This window comes from Eimeria acervulina, genomic scaffold, assembly GCF_000499425.1.
Source record: "Eimeria acervulina Houghton genomic scaffold, Eah_scaff379, whole genome shotgun sequence".
Taxonomy (NCBI): domain Eukaryota; phylum Apicomplexa; class Conoidasida; order Eucoccidiorida; family Eimeriidae; genus Eimeria; species Eimeria acervulina.
The window spans coordinates 12,702-31,382 of NW_013547349.1; the positions used below are offsets into that span (position 1 = coordinate 12,702).

General features: G+C 49.8%; 3 protein-coding genes across 3 annotated transcripts; 2 read left to right on the forward strand and 1 right to left on the reverse strand.

Moving 5' to 3' along the window:
* Nucleotides 1-1,729: 1,729 nt before the first annotated feature.
* On the forward strand, nt 1,730-10,077 carry EAH_00035790 (WD domain, G-beta repeat-containing protein, putative; the record flags this gene model as incomplete). Its single annotated transcript, XM_013392096.1, has 14 exons — nt 1,730-2,063; nt 2,241-2,554; nt 2,760-2,903; nt 3,078-4,248; nt 4,442-4,768; nt 4,881-5,207; nt 5,418-5,506; nt 6,226-6,298; nt 6,667-6,760; nt 6,956-7,067; nt 7,773-8,109; nt 8,440-8,821; nt 9,249-9,466; nt 9,896-10,077. The coding sequence occupies 14 exons, from the start codon at nt 1,730-1,732 to the stop codon at nt 10,075-10,077; spliced, it is 4,104 nt and encodes a 1,367-aa protein (XP_013247550.1).
* A 1,563-nt stretch (nt 10,078-11,640) lies between these two features.
* On the reverse strand, nt 11,641-13,842 carry EAH_00035800 (Chromosome III, complete sequence, related; the record flags this gene model as incomplete). Its single annotated transcript, XM_013392097.1, has 7 exons — nt 11,641-11,888; nt 12,032-12,135; nt 12,346-12,396; nt 12,590-12,693; nt 13,075-13,142; nt 13,313-13,492; nt 13,737-13,842. The coding sequence occupies 7 exons, from the start codon at nt 13,840-13,842 to the stop codon at nt 11,641-11,643; spliced, it is 861 nt and encodes a 286-aa protein (XP_013247551.1).
* Nucleotides 13,843-15,766: 1,924 nt separating this feature from the next.
* Nucleotides 15,767-17,684, forward strand: EAH_00035810 (glycoprotease family domain-containing protein, putative; the record flags this gene model as incomplete). Its single annotated transcript, XM_013392098.1, has 2 exons — nt 15,767-17,110; nt 17,454-17,684. The coding sequence occupies 2 exons, from the start codon at nt 15,767-15,769 to the stop codon at nt 17,682-17,684; spliced, it is 1,575 nt and encodes a 524-aa protein (XP_013247552.1).
* Between the last annotated feature and the right edge of the window lie 997 nt (nt 17,685-18,681).

Consider the following 18,681-nt stretch of genomic DNA (forward strand, 5'->3'; position numbering starts at 1 on the left):
CTAGTGGAACATGATGCCTTCAGTACAAGCCGACCTCTGCTAACAGCGAAGAGGAAAGGGACAGCCGTTAGCGATACATTCACCGATGATTTCAGTTTCTCTTGTGTGCTTGGATGATGTGGCGTACAAATGTGCAAGCTTCCGACCCACGCTGCAAGCCTCATGAAACTCTCGATAGGGGGGTCTTAGGAACCACTCTATTGCGCCAGCACGCGCAACTAGAATATGCGGGGACTCTTAACACGTATGCAGAGCTTATGCTGGCACATACTGCAGAATGGGCACTTGCCTGGGTGCAACGTTACTCTGGATGGTCTTGGGAGGGGAAACCTCTTCACAGACCTAGCCTTTGTATTGCCAGATCAAGCCATGAGGTCCAACCCAAGTGAGTGGTTCACCACACTATATACATGCCGTCAGCGGGTGCCCTACTTGGCCCTCCCAACGCCATCTTCAGACGTGTTGATAGGTGCAAAGACCAACGTGTTTGATCTGCAGAACAAAACAGCTTAATGGGGAGTATGAGCCACTTAGAAGCCCAGCACGTGGCTGCAATGCAGTAACTTAGGTTTTCCACACGGGGTGTTGTGTGGAGTACTGTGAACTACCAGAAGGCGGCTTGACTTCGTTGGCAAAGCTGTTGGTCTCGTCGACTTGCGGAAGTCTACTTGAGGTGTGCTATCTGCCGGAGAACCCGAAGGAGTTCGTGTCAAGTTTTAGTTATCTAAAATATCCGATGGATATCTAGCCACTTGGGAAGGGAACTGCCAAGGTGCCTGATCAGTCTGCTTTTTTGCAGATGGACTACTTCACACGTGCTGTAAGGCGTGTCTTCACGTTGCATCAGAGCCCTATTTGGGCGCTCTCCACAGGCCCTGGATTTTGTGTGACGGCATCCGCCGACAAGACGGTAAAGTGAGGAAAAGCGCCCCATCTGTATTTCTGAGTTTGCCTGTTTAAAAGAAACAAAGGAAGTCATTCCCTGCAATATCGCGCGACGACCCTCTTTATCAATTGGCTCAAACAATATGTTCCACCGAAAAGTCGGTCAAATCGAGTACCGCCTCCACCTGTGCTTTTTTGTCCAAGGGTGTGGCCTTTGAATTTCATGGCCGCCTACTTCTCCGCTTCTCACAGTTCGGAATGTGTGGGGGTTGAGACAAACCCCGATGGCCAACAGATACTTTGCACGTGCGGCGATAGCGCTGTGGAGCTACTGAATCTGGCAACACAACAACACCTACAAGTTAGCAGAGCCCACCCTGCTCGAGTATTGCATGCGTCAACTAGCGGTATGTTATTTTTTCGTCCACAGCACAGGGCCATGCATCGGCTTCCCGTTGCCACGACGTTTCGTGCTTACCTGAGTTGGCCGCATTTTTTTCTGTTCTATTTCGACACTTTTTTGTCGATTGTTCCACCCCTTCGAGCCGCATACTTATCCCTTTCTGCACTGATGTGTCACATTTCCAGTGGCTTTGAGAGAGCTATATACAGTGTGTGAAGACGGTCTCGTACGAGTGTGGACACTTCCTCAGTTGTGTCAGGTGAACATTTTAACTTTTCTTACAGACCTGAATCACTCACTCGTCTTGACGCCCCAACAGTGCATATACTAAGGGCTCTAACTAGCCTAGAAGAGAATGAAAATATATCATAAGCTCGTTGTCGTAGTGTTGTGCCCTGTGCTATTACTGCGGTCTCTCCCAAACTCATGCAGACATTCGAGATGGAAAGCCCACAGGATCCCCCCGTCTGTGTGGCCTCTCACCCAACCCAGAGAGTGCTAGCCTTAGGGTTTAAAAGCGGTGCAGTGCGGGTGTTGGCGGTTGAGGGCCCTGCCGTTTGGATGGAGGCGAACCACCACACCCATCCCATTACAGGCATTTGGTTTGTCTCCTCCCCGGAGGTCGACAAGGATGCAGCGGAATCTTGCTCTCGTTATGCTTCCCCTCATGAGTCCCATAACAAGGAGGGTAGTGCTGGCCGCAGGGACCTTCTGAAAGCGACAACTGAAGTTGCCGAGCAAGGGTTTTTGGTGATATCCCTTGATGCATCTGGTTGTAAGCTGGCAATGCGCGTTTGCACAAACTTGAAATGAGCTAATCCAACTGGTTTCGCAACTCAGCGCAGGGCCTTCGGTGATTTTTTAATATTGAAGAAGAGACTGTGTCTGAGGCACGCTGGCAGGTGAAAATAAGCAGTAAACAAGGAAGTAAATTCGATTGCCTGTTGCTCAGGTGTTTGCATCTTTTCTCAACTTCACGAATTTGCACTTATTCGGAAGCTGGAGAACCCCCAGATTGAAGGGGCTCCAGAAGGAGTTCCATCTCTTGTATTTTCTGGCGATGGATCTAAAGCTGTTCGTTACTTTTCGCCCCAAACCCTAGGCCTCCTTCGCCTCCCAGAGTTCAACTTCGAGGCAGAGTTCTGCCCCTTCCCAACAGCGTGCAAATCGCTTGCGATCACTACTTTTTCCTTTTCGGCTTCGGGGGATGCCCTGTGCGTCTGTGGCAATGACTCTAGAATGCGTGTATTCTCCTTTACGAAGGATGTGAGACCCCTTCACACCACTGCCCTCTGATCATGATTCGTCCCAAGTCTTGTCATTGCAGTCTGTGTTCTAGCCGCGGAACGTAGTGGGCTGTGAAGGCGCAGAATAAGGCCGTCCGTGCATATGCAACACTCCTTTGTTGAAAGAATCACGAAAGCGAGGGCCGAAGGAAACGGTTTTTGCAGAGGATGCACTGCGCGTGCAGTCAGGCACCACAAGCGTCCGCCAAAGCCGAGAAATAGCCCTTCTTAGTGGGCCCATTAGCGTCGCATGGATCTCCTCGGCGGGTGTGGAGGAAAGCAGCATTCCACCCGTCGGCATTACGTGCGGTGAAGATGCCCTCATTAAGGTGCATGACTCAGATTCAGCAATCAGAGTTGGGAAACCTATCGCTTATCCTGAGCCATTCACTACCATCTGAGTTGGCTTCGACCCGAGGCCATTGGCTCCCTTCCAGTTATGCAAACCAGATGACAAATGTATATTGCCGATGCCGAAGGAGTGTCTCCTGCTCTTCGTACAGGTGTGGAACTTAGCAAAACTCAGCGCTACCCAGGACAACGAAGGAAGCACCTTGCAGGGCGGCAATGAGTCGAGAGAGGCAGATGATTTAGCATGCGCTTCAGAAGCAAATGCAAGCCACGGAGATTGCAGCGGATCAGCTGCGCATAAAAGCACAAATGTCTATACGGCGACAGGGCTCACTGAGTTCCCACACTTTCAGTCCTTTGCAGGCCACAACAGGCCTCCCTTCTTGGTGCACCTGTTGGGAGACTATTTGGTGTCTGTTAGCTCCACAGAAACAATTACGTGGAGGGTCGAATCCCCTCTTCTTAACACTGCATCAGAGATAGCACCCGCCAGGAGCATTGCACTGCTGCCGCCGATGCAGGAGGGCTCACGATCCGCAGATCCCTTTCCAGGTGATCTTCATTCCCTACAGCAGCAACAGGAAAGTCAACGGCAGACGAACTGCGAGCACGTAAAGCTGCCGCAGCCACAACAGCCGCCAACGGCGCACCCTCAACCTCTAAAGCAGCCCCTGCTAAATCCGCTACAATCAGTACAGAACACTGTCGGCCTGAAGGCCCTTTTCTGCTCCTCAAACGAGGCCTCTTTGCCACAGTTTTCTTCAGTTTGTGGCCCAGAAAAATCCAATCCAAGCCACGCTCCCCCGTTCTGTACCCCCTTTGCGGCGGCTGCTGCCAACGTCCGTGCTGCTGAGACTGCCTCCTCTTCAGCTGCATTCGACGAAACTCAGGGCACTGCAGCAGCGGCAGCGCAGAGGATAAATTTTGGGGGGCCAACCGTTCCGGATTGTCCCGTACAGGAAGACAGCTATGAAGCTAATTCAGCGGCAGTTGTTGATAACACGAGCAACGCGGATGTCGTTCGGATGCAAGGCGAAAAGTCTGAAGCTGAAGGGGAAGTTTCTACGGAAACAGGTCATGTGTCCGACGTGAAAGTATTTCCGGGAGTTGTGGGGACGTCCACCCCACTTGAGGCCAGTATACACGCTGGGCAGCAGCTACCGGTGTCACAGAGGCCGCATGAGTCGAATGCTCATTGGGTTCCCAGAGCAGGAGGCGCTGCAGCTCGTCACGTAATTGGTACTGCAGTGGCCAGTTGTCGCAGCAGCTGTCTATGGAGGCCGTTGAAGGGTGGGGAGCCCCTCGACGCAAAAGTTCAAGGAGGTTACTCCGTTTCCTCGCTAAACCCTGAACAGTTTAAAGTCAAATTGGTTCCAATTAACTGCCCCAGCAACAGAAACAGGCGTTTTCCTTTCAGTGTGCGGTGTTGAATGCCGGGGTGCGCTCTGGAGGTTTTCTCACTGATTTGCGAGCACCTTAATGGCGTCTTGACAAGTATGCTTTGTTGCTGTTTCAGGAGTTTTGGCCCATGCGGTTGGGAGCTGGGTGCTGATAGAAAGGCTGTCTACCCCTGCTGCCTGTCAAGAAGGGAAGTGTTTGGGTTTGCTTCCAGCCCTGTTTGGTCGATCTGCGCAGCTGCGTGTGCAGCAGCAGCAAGTACCAGCAGACTCCCCCAAGAAAAAGTCTTCAGCGCTCCACTGGCAACAGAGAGGCTCGCTGTTGCTGCAGCAATGCGCAGCAGTGGCCCAGGCACCCCGAATTTCCGTCCTAAGACACCCCGTCGTTGGACCAGCGATTGCCTTCGCTATCGATGCCACCACACGACTTGCAGCCACCATTAGCAGTAAGAAATCCATTATCATCATTCGTTGCCTTTGATGTGTCTTGAACGGCACCATCGTTGCATTCATCACATGTTGCCTTGCTACTTGTAAGCGTCTTTGCTTCTGCTGCAGTCCTGAGAGTTCCAGACCCCACCGCTTCTTGTGGACGCTCCCTCGGCAGCGGTGGCTGCAGGCACGGCTGCAGCGCATGCTGTGGCAGCAGGGCTGCTGATGCCGCTGCTGAGTGTCGGGGCCTTATAACCAGTTTCTTGGGCTTGTGCCTGTGGAAGGCGGAAGGAGGTGGAGAGCTTCTGGGGGCTGCGCGTCTGGCACGTGCATATGGGGAGGCTGACAGCATCCGTATGAACAGGCAGAGTGCAACCTCTGGCTTCCCAGACCGCGATGCAGAAAACTTGCCAGGCATCTTGTTCTGCGGCTCCGATCTGGTGGTCACTGCGGGTCCGTCTTCACAACGACTTTGAGATTAAGCCGGTAGTTGCTTTAGTTTTCCAATGTCAGCTATGCTGCCTCAACTGCATACTCTACTACTGCATAGCGATCCTGGTTTGAATGGGAGGCAAGTTGAACTGTTTGCGTTGGCCTCACAGGGGGGACGGACGGTGGTCGGCTAGATGTGTGGAGGGTCTCAGACTTTCTGCCGCCATCCAGGTATTTCGGAAGCTCTCAAAGGAATGACGAAGCCGCTGTTGAGGCAGGCCAGAGGGGAAGCCCTGTGGTCACTGGCAATTATTGCCGGTGTAAGTGCAGCGGTAGCTGGTGCAGCAACGACTGCTCAGTTAAAAGCATGTCCTCGGTGTTCGGCCGTCTATTGCAGTCCTCAAACCCTGCAGTGGGAGCAGAAGTGGGTACTCCGCTGCGCAAACTGTTGAGCGCTGCTTTGAACGATGAAAGAGAAATGGTCTTTGTCAGCCTCCGCTCGGTTACGTTTTGGAGGATCATCCCCCTTGATTGCAGATTTTCAGACACCAGCAGCAGTAGGCCGACCACGCTGTTGCTAATCCGCTTCTGAGTCAGTATATGGCGGCGCCCGTAAGCTAGCGGCGTCCAAAGGATGGGGGGCCTCCTCCTTGAGAGGTGACAGCGCTTGATAGGGGCGGGGTTTGCTCGCGCACTTTTGTCTTTGTCCGGTCATTTTCGTTTCTCCCTAACAGGCGGCGCGTTTGGAGCAGAGGGCCTGCAACTTCAGTTCCAGCACGCCAAGCAGCCTAAACGGTTGTTAGCAGATCCTCTGGAGAATTACACCACTGCCTGCCTCACGCGTCGAGCTAAGGGGAGCCCACGCCTTCTACTGGTGGCCTCTGACCGCGTCCGTCAAAAGCGTTTTATTTTAAACCCGGCAACGCTTGGCGAAGATAATCTTCATTTCCACACTGCCCGCGTTGCTGTTCGGTCCTATTTAAAACAGAACCTCAACCATGAGGAGAGCGTCCCCGTCTGCTGCTTGGGCTGGCTGCAGGGCTGGGTGTATGCCTTCAATTTCGAAGCCAATGTATTCATCTTCGAGCTCTTCCTTGGCGACTTCCTTATCAGTACATTAACACTGCAATTTGATTCAAGGAAAATAAATGACTCCACACTGCTTAGAAATGCTCCTGCTGGTGTCATTTAAACCAATAAAACGCTGCAGCGACTGTGAATGAGGCATCTCTTACTGAAGCTGTCCCTCCTGCACACAACTGCTCGCGGCCTGTGGCTGCTGTAGATAAATACAGGTGCACAGCGATTGAGTCAACTCTGGCCTTTCCATTAATACTGGTGTGCGTATTTTAGCTCTATTCGGTATTTGTATACTAATTGGCGCAAATGTTGCCTCCGTCCTACTGCTGCCACCTGCATTTGCGCTGCTAATGAAATCTCTGATTGCCATGGCGTTCCTATTGGTATTGCATGTTTCCAGGCTCCATAACGTGCGGTAAAGCGATGTATTTGGCCTACAGCACAGGGTCATTGACTCGGCGAGCAACGGTGGATTTGATTCGACTGTTGGAGATGTGCGTTGGCGCTCCCAAGTAGAGCTTTGCTTTTTTTACAGAAGCTCCCCAGTTACCAGGCTGTATTTCAGATTGTTTCTCAGTTCCCTTGCAACTTACGTGGGCCACTGGAGGTCCCGTCGTACGCGGTTTAGGGGTAAGAACCCCTCCATCGCATTTTATCAACAAATACCGGAGGTGCGCCGCTTGCTGCAGGCAACAGGGACTTGGCCCGCAGTCAGTGGACCTACGGCAACAGGCCGCTTTGCCGCCCTTAGCTTTAGACGCTCCCATAAAGAGTTTACAACTCGACGGGGAGTCCCAAGAGGTTTGTAAGCCCCCTTCAATCAGGTTTAGGTTCTGAGGGTTGTAGGCGGAGGCGTTAGCGGGTATGGAGTTTAGGGCAGTTGGACTTAGACCAACGATCCGCCGTCAAATTCTTATCCCCTAAGTTAAGCCCAGGAGCTCTCAGGCGTCCGGCTGTCTACTCAGGGAATCGCCACGACTGCAGCAAATACCATTTGGTGGGTCAGCAGGTGCCTGGCGAGAGCGAGTACCCCAGGATAGGAAGCATGGGCCAAGCTCTCCGCCCTAAGCCCTTACCCATAGTCTCAGTGCATGGCCTAAACCCTTAACACTAATGAGGTCCGTCTCATGCTATTGCGCAAACAATGTACTGAGAAAAACAAAAAGACAGAAGCTCGTCGCTCGATTTGCAGGTACCTTCACTGGGACCAGCGGGCGCAAGTGCGCCTCCATTCGAGCCACAGTCGTCCCATCACTCATTTGGCCATTTCTCATCATCAGGTATGTCGGAAGAACTGCAGCTCTGTGGTCAAAGCTTAAGGCAGTTATTCCTTTCAACGGCCGAAATACACCCCCACCTGTTCACATAAAATGCTCCCGCTTCTTCAGTAGGCGAGCTGTATGTTTTTAATCAGAAGAAAAGTAAGCGGCTGCGGGATGCCAGGTGGATCAAAGGCACTTCATCAGATAATGCTTGAGGAGCAACAATTTGTGCATTGGCCGTCAGGCGGCGGCGACCGGCAATGGGGGCGGAAGGAGCAGCCGATTGCACCATTTGTTGAGAGGAACAGAGGCTAGCAGTGAAGGAGATCCTCCTCTGATCGCTACGGCAGATTCTGGGGGTTCCCTACGGCTGTGGAGTCGGTGGCCTCTGCCGCAGCAGCTGGCAGACTTTTCGCTGCCGCACCCGTGCACAGCACTCGCTTTCCTCTGGCGCTCGCTTCTCTTGGGCTGCTTCAAAGACGGATCCCTAAGGATCTTTGACACAAACGCCTTTCGCCTCGTCGGTCGCCTTCAGCTTGCAACGACCCAAGACCCACCTGTGGCTATTGCGTGCCTTGGCGGTGAGGGAGCAATAGGGGCCGTTTGTCTCGGGTTCGGGGTCAGAATTGCAAACAAACAAACGCATCAACAGGGACCAAGAGGCTCCACAAGCCGAGAAATGGGGGCAATCAGTTGCATAAGCACATATGCACGCACACTACTACCAAATAACATCATGGAACACTCTTGGTTGGCCTGTAATTTGGGAGGGTGCAGAATTAGGCTACCTGCCTATAATGCTATTAGCACCTATACACCTGAACAACTAATTAACTACCTCTCTAATAAGACGAAATAACCAAGCGACTCGTAAACAATGAAGAGCTGTTTTGGGCGCTGTACTGCTGCAGATCGCCATGCACTGCTGGCGACGGCCTCAGGCGAGCTCCTGTCTCTCGTCCTTGATTTAAAATTCAAGGACAAGGCCGACCCGCCTGCTTTCCCAACTCCCCAAATAAAGCACGCAAGTGTCTCTAAAATAGCCAATGCCCTCACGGCTTGCTTTGGGCCCACCTTCATGCTGCAGCTGCCGCCTACTACTCCTCGGGGCAGTAGCTGCAGCACAGGGGGTAACAGCTGCAGCTGCGTTGCTCCCAACGCTTCCGCCTCTGTGAAGATCGTCACGGTTGTGGAGTGCCTCGTGGGGCAGCGGCAGGCAGCGTGGCCTCCAGGGGCGGACAGCAGAGTCCGTTTTGCGCTGTGTCTTTCGGGCGGCTATTGCTCAGTTGGCGCGTACGCAAGGACTCCTCCTGAGAACAAATGGATGCTCTGTTCTAAGTCATGGCAAGTCTTCCCGCAGCACCTCCTACTTCCCTGCACCCTCCCGTCGGTTGATATATTCCACGATATGCACCAGTAGGCTTTCTGTGGAGACCCTCTAAGCTGAAAAGGGGAGCCCCTAAGAGACCTGTATAGTAGTAGGGGAGCAGCTGCCGTTAAAAAAAGCGGACTTTTCCCAGCGAGTTCTTTGGTTTAAACGCACGGTAATTGGCTCTTTATTCCAGCTGCTCTTACCGTGTATGGGGAGCTGATCAGAACGTACTATTTGTTTATACTGTGTTGACACTGTTCTGACAGTGGGAATGTGGGTGTGACTGATTTTCGATTATGCTGGCTTTGGAGGACCTCTCATTTTGTTTGGGTTTGACTGTGCGTTCAGCTTTGGAGTGCGCTTTGGCCCAGAGGCAGGAGTTACTGAACCGTCTTGCTCGCACCAGCTGGCGGTTTCCCGTGCCTCTTTCTCAGGCAGCAGCACTTTAGTGATTGCCCGGGGCATTCTCGTCTACCTGGTGGACTGCGAGGCGCAGCAGGTGCGTCTGCGTGCGTGTTTGCATTGTTCTATTGGCTTGAAGGTTCTCATCTCTCTCACACCTCGAGGTGCCTCTGCTGCAACACCGGCCCTGCTGCTAGTTGCCTTGCATGCAGGCAACTCGCCGGATTAATGTGCGGGAGGCAGGCGGAGTGTGCAATTCCTGCCCTTTAAGGCGGATGTCAGTAGCTGCAATTTGCGCTTTGAGAGAAGACACTGCAGTAGTAGTGACGGAAGGTGAATACATAGAATAAATGAATAAGACAATTAAAGCGTTGCTGTGAACTTAACAACAAATAACCAGTACCACCGCTATTACCACAACAAAAACAACAGCCATGAAACCAAGAACATTGGCTTCCCCTCCCCAGTTTGGTGCAGCCCGTCCATAGCCATTATGGCTTTCTCGCCCTCCATGTACACAAAATGCATATATGCACTTAGACAAAATACTATATAACATGTCAGGGCCGTAGCGGGTTTTGTTGTTCCCGCAGGCGGGGAGGCGCTGCTGCTGCAGGTGGCTTCTGGGGCGGTGGTCAGCGTTGGCCAGTTCGGCATTCACCCGAATCTCCCGCTCTCATTCGAAACGGACGACCCCCTCTGCCTTGCAGCATACGCAGATGACGAGGTTGTGGTGGCCTGCGGCTCTTCCCTGAGTATGGTCCATGTGTTCTGAGGCGCGAGCCAATCAAGCCTTCTCCCCTTGCTGCGGCGCATGGGGCAAACCTTTGTATCCTCACGTATCAAACAGGCTGGGGTTTCAGTTGACTCCAGCGCAACCAAGACGGACACACTGCTGCTCACGGTGGTCCGCCTGCAGCAGCGGATAGAAAAAAAAAACGCCTCCTCATAATGCGCTGCCCAACAGGGGCACGAAGCAAAAGGGCAGGCAGCAGCGGCAGCAACCACAGCAACAGCAGAGCGTGTGGGCGCAGCGCAAGAGCGCAAGAGCGACTCTTGCATTGCGTTGGTTGAAGTTTGCCCATCCGACCTCAAAGGAGTGTGCTTGTTTAGGTCCTTTTTGCTATCAAATGCCCCCCACAGACTTGCCCACTTACACAATTCCATCATTAGAAAAGAGTTTTTAAGTTAAAGGATGCGCTTGCCAGCAGCGCAGCTGTCGAGCGCGCAATCAAAGCCGCGACCTGTTGATTCTGTACATGGTGTACAGAGTGCCACCAACTACAGCAAGGGAAACAGGAAACATTCCAATGCGCACTGAAGTTGAAATTGAGGGCAGCTGCTCCTGCAGCTCTTCGGCCAGCACTTGCAGTCCTTCCTGAATCTCAGCTGCGGCTGAGAGCCCATGCAGACAATAGTGCATGCATAAATATATTCATTTATGTATACGCACATAGGCAGAAGCAGCAGTATCCTTACAAGGCAATTTGGCTTCTGGCCAGTGAATGCTCCACTGTAGTGCTCCACCTGAAACTCAAAAATGAAGATTCACAACCACAAGCCTTCAAAACTAAACCCTAAACCCTAGATAGTCTCACCGCCAGATGTGGCAGTGCCTTTCAGTTCTCCGACTTGGGCCATAGGTGGTAAGCTCTTTTGTTGGATTTAACAAAAGGGGAAGAAGAATTTATTAGCCGCTATTCGCCTTACTCCCCCAGCTTCTCGAACGATATCCCTCCAAATCGCCTGCACTGTAGTTGAGAAATTATAAGGATGATGTGTTTGTTAGAGAGGCAATGCATGCAGAGGCGGAACAGCACAACCCCCCCTGCCACTCTTTGCTCACTTTGCTCCCGTAAGTCAAACTGCATCAACGAGGAGAGGTCAGGCGCTGCATGTTCAGGTGACTGCCGTTTGACGCCTTTCGCCCTCCTTTCTCTTTCTTCTGCTCCCCATATGTCGACCTCGCAGCCCAGGCCTGCCGCGTGGTGTTGTCTACCTTGTAGTTTGCTTCTGGGGGTTTACAACATACCCTTGTAGCCAGGCCTAGAGACAACAGATGAGCGGAGAAACAGAAGCATGCATAGCCAACACAAGACCTGCACTTACTTGCACGCACACGCTCCAGAAGGCAGACAGTCACCCTGGCCGTTGCACATGCCGTTGATGCCCGACCCAGGACAGAGCACCTGCATTGACATCCCATCGTGCCAACGACGCAACAGCTGATGGGCAATTAAATAAACTGACGCGGTAACACGAGTTTCCGTGAAAGCGAGGAAAGCATTTGCAAGATCCGTCGATGCAGACACCGGAAAAGTTGCACTTCATTGGGCACTCAAACACCTGAACACACAGCCATAGCCTTCGCGTTTGCCTTAATCAATCCCATTAAAGCGGCAGCTGACCTCCCCACAATCGTGGGAAGCCCAGCCAGGACGGCAAACGCAAGAGCCAGTAGCACACGCGCCTCTGCCCGAACAGATTCCTCCCCCACCGCAGGGCTGTGACGAGTAGAGAAGATAAGGGAAAAAAATGCAAAAGTGTCAAGCTCTATCGCTTCTGCTGCTACTGTAGCAGGACGTACTGAAACTTTGAATGAAACGACGCTGGAGTAGTCCAGGGCATTCAGCTTCCTGCCGCACAACAGCAATACCTTTCCACCTGAGTCCTCATGAGCAATGGAGCTGCTCTGCTGCATGCTGAATAACAGCAATTTGTTCTCCTACCTTTTAAAATAACTGCACCGTGGCGCTCGCGAGGTGCAAATTTGGGGTCGCCAGCGGACAAGAGCGTCCAGGTGTACGTCTGGGCGTCGAGTTTCCACACGTCGCTGCAGCGGAAAACACAAGAAAAAAGTTTCACGTCGGGTTGTGTTGTGTTGCGTTTGCGTTGTGTTGTGTGAGTGTATGCATGCATACGTGCATGCACGCCAGCGCATAGTTGCCTGCTTACTTGTAACACCTCTGGACGGTCCGGCGTGAGTCGCATCCCCCTGCTACAACGATCTGGGCGGATTCAATGAGATGAGACGGGAGTGGACCACTGGTCACGGCAGCGCAGCGAGCTCACGTCGCTTCCATTTCTGAGGGCGCTGTGTCCTGTGAGCGTTTCACTTGAAACACCACAAATTGCACAAATTGCCTCGACAGTTTAAATGGCGCACCTTCCCTGGCCGGAGGCTGCACGCCTCTGACAGGAGCCCGAAGCCACTTGTCGTCCCCCAAGCTGTACACCCATCTGCACTTTGTGGGTTATCTGCCTTGCAGCACGTCTTTACCATTCACGCCTCACAAGTCACTGGAATGGAGGCCTGCAGTTGAGCAAGACACAGTGAGAACTCCAAAACATCAGCAGTGCTGCTAAGAGGAAGATCGCCCCACCGTCTGCACTGTAGCCACCCAAGAGAAACAAATGTCCGTTGAGATACGTCAGCGTTGCGCCTTCTCTGGGGGATGGCATCTCTCCCGAGCCTAAAGACAGATTATCATCCAGATCTGGCTAAAACTGTAGCAAGCAGCAGGCTGTCCCTTTGCATCCCAACTTCTTACTTCGGACTAACGCATGAAAACGAACGGGAAACTGCTCGGCACTCAAATTCTCCAGTTCCTGCGATTTGCGGAACTGAAGGAAAGAGGCATTTTTGATAAGGAAGAAAATGAGTCACCGAGTCCAAGTCAATAACCCATAAATCGTTCAGAAAGCGCCCAGCCTAAGCGGAAGAATGGGTGGGAATACGACTTGAAAAAGAAATCAATTGCACAGCACTCACCTCATTATATCCTCCAAAAATATAAATTTTCTCTCCGTCAGAAGCTGCAGCATGGCCGCTGCGAGGCTCTGCAGTCCGTTAATTCAAACATGGTTGAACAAACCGGCATCGCAGGAATCCATTACCCGGGCGAAAGTTCTCGGGCCCCACACCGATGTACCATCTGCGCCACGTTGTGTCTACACAATAAACAGCTGAAAGCAGATCAATGGCAGCTGCATTTCAGAGTATCTCCTACCGAATTTGTAAATGTCATTGTATGTCCCGTCGCTTGATTCACCCCCAAAGAGCACCAGCGAGCCACGAACTGCATTTAGAGAGGCACCACCCCGCGCAGAAGGTGCATCACCTCGGACGTGCAGAAACTCCCAGGAACTCGTTGACGTGTGGAACGCGTACAGCTCATCCGAACAGACATCTAAGCACATATATTTCAATTAATCATCTTGAAGACACTGGCATTGCCGCGTGGCTAGGCAAAAAGAAAGTTTGTACAACATCCAGGAACCGGATAAGCAGCTGACGCGCTTTACTAACCCTCTATCGTGCAGCCACCGAACAGATAAGGTACGTCACCTGCCACTGCAGCGGCAATCCCATGGCGGCCTAAGCGTGAAGCATATGTATTGGGTTGCACAGGAAATGGTGACGCGCAGCCTTACCCAGAGGGCCAAGCCTGGAGGCCTCTGAAACGAGAGAAAACTCCAGCGCACGAATAGTGGGAGAGAAGAGAAGGAATATTAAGATAATATGGTTCATCGCTGACATCCCAGGTGCCTATTCTGTTCTCAAAGGTGAAAGCTGTGCTGAACTTGAGTGCCCTGGAACAGCCTTGCGGTGTATGTGCAGCTACGTCAGGACGTTGGATGGCGTGCATAGTCAACATTCTTTTATGAAGCAGGCTGCACTTTCTCTGTTTGTCTCAGCAGAATAAAACCCCATATATTTCTGTTTCATCCTTTTATTTAAGCTTCCCGTGGGATCCTGCGCTGTCCTTGGCTACTCTGAACACCAGTGTTAGATGCAAACTGCTGTTCATTCAGATATTTCAGAAAACAGGTCGACAGCATTTCACTAAATTGTGTTTCATTGGGCTTCTGCTCACGGAGATATACTGTTGATAGAGGCCTTAATGCAATTATAGCCGATGAAAAAAACAGCAGAAGAAAGCAGGGAAGATGAGTTTTGCAGCCGCACAAACCAGGCGCACAAACCAAACTAACGATAGAAGGGAACTCTGCCCTGTTCAGCTTTTTCCCTCAGCCGTTCCTTCTCCCTCTTTAGTGAGGCTACTGCATGCAGCCGTCATCATCTACAATGTCTACTGAAAGCAGGACACCTTTCAACAGCAGATAGTTGGCTGCCACATCCAACGGTAATGCTACAGGAGCAGCGGCTACATGTTGCTGCTCCTGTAGCATTGCCGCTGCATCATACTGGCCTCCCCTTTTATTATGCGAGCACAGAGAGTCTATATTATAATAATAGCAATATAAGGAAGCTGACACAACCGAATCATCCGAACCACACTACTACTACACCATCAGAGGCCGCCTACTCCAATGAGTGCATACAGGGGTGTACAATGCATTAATATTGATGTGCAAGTAAATACATGCAGATCAAAACGTTCCCACACCGGGACTCGAACCCGGGTCGCTCGGGTGAAAGCCGAGTATCCTAACCACCTAGACTATATGGGATGACTGCCGATGCAAAGTTATGGGTGTCTTCCTTAATGAGCCGACTAAGTTGTATTTTAGTAGCATGAACAGCTTTGTGGTCTCCTCGTGTGCACGTATTTTGTACTGTAAACAAAAATACAAAGGATTCTTTATTAAAGAGCATTATATGCTCTCTGTTAGAAACAAGCCGAATGGCCTCACTTGTACATTAGCAGAAGCGTGCACGTTAAGGGTCTCGTCCTCAGCATATACCCCAATTGCAATAGAAAACAATTGCATGTTCTGTTTCTAAAGATGCATGTGTCTACTAAATGAGGATATACAACAACGACAAAAACTTCCCACGCCGGGACTCGAACCCGGGTCGCTCGGGTGAAAGCCGAGTATCCTAACCACCTAGACTACATGGGATGGTCGTCTGCGTAATCACGGCGGCGAGAACACAAACCTTTGTATATATATTTTTTCGTTTTCTATTTAGAGTATTTGGGCAGCACTGGGAATGAAAAACTGTCGAACCTTATTGAATATTATAGCTGTCTCTGGAGCAACAACGGCAACAGCAGTAACAGCAGCCCGAAGCATGAGCCGAATAAGAGCGGCAGACGAATTCCCTTTCATGAACAAGTAGCCTTGAAGGGCCCCCTTCTGCTAATAGATCAAGGAACTAATCTGTTTTATTCTGTTTGGCCTTATTACTTGTGTATTGTACTGCGTGGAATTCGTTTTTCTGGGGTGTACGTACCTCTCTCTCTGACAAGAAACCCTGGAGCAGACTTATCGGTTTCAAGAACCTCCACCGCCGGGCAGCTCTTGAAATGCGGCGTTATCGTCAATTAGAGGCTTCTGTGTCTATTTTGCTTCTTCTTTTGTAGCCAGGTGTATCTCCAGTGTATCTTCAGCAACTACTTTCATGAGTTTCTTTTGAATCGAGTTCTGTGCCTGCCTACGCCTACTTCGCCCAAGGAAGGAGGAAGGAGGGAAGGTGGAGTTAACTGCTGCTAACAATGGACTGCACAGATTCTCCTTCACCAACCTCGGCTGGGATTCCCGCCGAAGGGCCCGCAGCATCAGCAGCATCAGCAACAGCAGTACCAGCAGCACCAGCAGCATCAGGTGCAGCAGCACCAGCCGGAGCGGAATCAGCAAGAGCAGCAACAACAGAAGGGGCAGCAACATCAGCAGCAGCGGCAACAGCATCAGCAACAGCAGCGGGAGAAGGATCCGCATTGGAGGGTGAGAATTTGATAGTGTTGGGTATAGAGAGCAGTGCGAATAAAGTTGGTGTTGGTGTTGTTAATGGCTTGGGCACAGTCTTATCGAACCCTCGGGAGACCTTCATTACTCCTCCAGGTACGGGTTTTCTTCCACGGGAGACAGCAGCACACCATCAAGCGAAGATAACGCATTTAATTCGAAAAGCACTGAAGGACGCCAACGTAACCCCTCGTACGATAAGCTGCATAGCATACACCGCAGGACCGGGTATGGGGGCCCCTTTAGCTGTGGGTGCCCTTGCAGCTCGTACTTTATCTTTGCTATGGGGGAAGCCATTGGTGGCTGTTAATCATTGCATTGCGCACATAGAAATGGGGAGGCTGGTGACGGGGTGTATAGACCCTACTGTGCTGTATGTGTCTGGAGGTAATACTCAAGTTATAGGCTTCAGTGGAGGCCGCTATAGAATATTAGGAGAGACTTTAGATATGGCAATCGGCAACTGTATAGATCGTGTTGCACGTCTTCTTCGACTGCCTAATGCCCCTGCACCGGGCTTTCAAGTAGAGCAGATGGCTGCGAAGTTTGAGCAGCAGTATAAACATAAACAAAAACAGCTGCATACAAACAATTGTATTCCTCTTCTTCCTCTTAGCTACAACGTAAAGGGTATGGATGTCGCTTTCAGTGGAGTACTGACGAAGACAGAAGAGGCTGTACACCTCATGTATTCTCAGCAACAAAACAGAAAAAAAAACAAACATAAACAAAACATAGATGAGGAGATGCATTTAGATACAAACGAAGAGAAAGAAGAATTAATAAATGGAGAAATCGCTAAGAGACTCCGCACCAAAAGAAGCGGCGGAAGCAGCAGGAATATACTCAACCAATTCAAACAAACACCAACTGCTGCTGCTGCTGCTGCTGCTCCGGCTGCTGCTGCTGCTGCTGCTACTTTAGAGACAGAGGGAGAGAGAGAAAGTGATGCTCTTATTGCCTCTTCTTCTGCGGATATAATGCTGGCTTTAACACCAGAGTTTATTTGCTACTCCCTCCAGGAATATCTCTTTGGAATGCTCGTAGAAATAACTGAAAGAGCGATGGCCCTGTGCAACAGCACAGATGTTCTGGTGAGTGTTGCGAGCTGAGCTGTCTATACACCTGAGCATCGAAGTAAATAAACATACATAACCGTAGAAAATATTTAAAAAGAAGAAGAAAGCGCCTTAAATATTATCCTTTCCCCAAAACTCACTGCGCCAGAAGCGACAGCTAATATATATAAGTAAATATATATATATATATATATATATATATTATATTAAGAACACAGCCGCCTCTTCTCTCTCTCGTAGCAGCTTCGGAATTGCAGTTCTTCGGTCTTCTGCTGCATCATCATATGCTGCCTTGCACATTGTTGCTGCTGCTACATCTGCTTTTGCTGGTGCTGCTGCTGCTATTGCTGTTGTGCAGGTTGTAGGGGGAGTTGGGTGCAATCTGCGGCTTCAGTGGATGCTGCAGCAAATGGCTGAGCGTCGAGGGTGTGGTATGGGGGGTATGGATGAGAGATATTGTATAGACAACGGGGCAATGATTGCTTATGTCGGGTCGCTGATGTTTAAATCCAATTCTTTTATTTCTCCTATCAACAGCTTCTATAGACAAAGATATCGAACCGATGAAGTCGAAGTCACGTGGAGATAAATCGCAATAGTACACAAATAAAAATAAACACACAGATAACAACATAACAAACTAATGCCTAACTTACTCTCCTATATATATATGTATAATATATATATTTTATATATTATATATATATTCTAATCGCCTTGAATATGCATATATATATATATATATATATACTTCTAATCGCCTTGAATATGCATATATGTATATATATATATATATTTATAAATAAATAAAATATATATATATATGTATCTATATCTGTATATACGGTGCTCACATGCATGTATATATATATATATATATATATATATATATATTGTGTAGGCATATATGTGGGTATATTGGTCACCTTGCATGCAGCAGAAGACAACAGGCGGCAGATGCAGTTGTTTAATTAAATAACAGCCCTATTAAAAGAAGCAAATATGTTTGCTGCTGCAGCTGCTGTGGTGTACGCATGATGATATGTTGCTGCTGCTGCTGCTGCTGTGCGTACACCACAGAACAGCAGCAGCAGCAAAAAGAATTGGCGTCTGTAAACCTTTATTTCAGGTGTACAGGCAGCTTATTTTGTGAATAATTATTTAAATAATTTTTTAAAAAGGTGTTGCAGTTTGCAGTGCGGCAGTATGGTGGATATAAAAGTAGTGATAGAAAATAATATATTATTATTTAGATATTTATTTATTATTATATTTAATAGAAAGTTTTGTAGTGTATTAAATATGCATCTCCGGCATATAGAGAGCATCATTTAAAAATATTTAGATATCTTGTATATTATGATGCTCTCTATAACTCAATATATACATCATATGCTGCTAATATATATATATATATATATATATATATCTTATGTCTACGTAGATATGCAGAAGTTAGTAAAAAACATTCAGTCAGAGAGTGTCCGCAGCACTGGAAGCAAAGCCAACTCTATGCATGCAAATATCTATATCTATGTCTATATCTATATCTATATCTATATCTATATCTATATCTATATCTATAT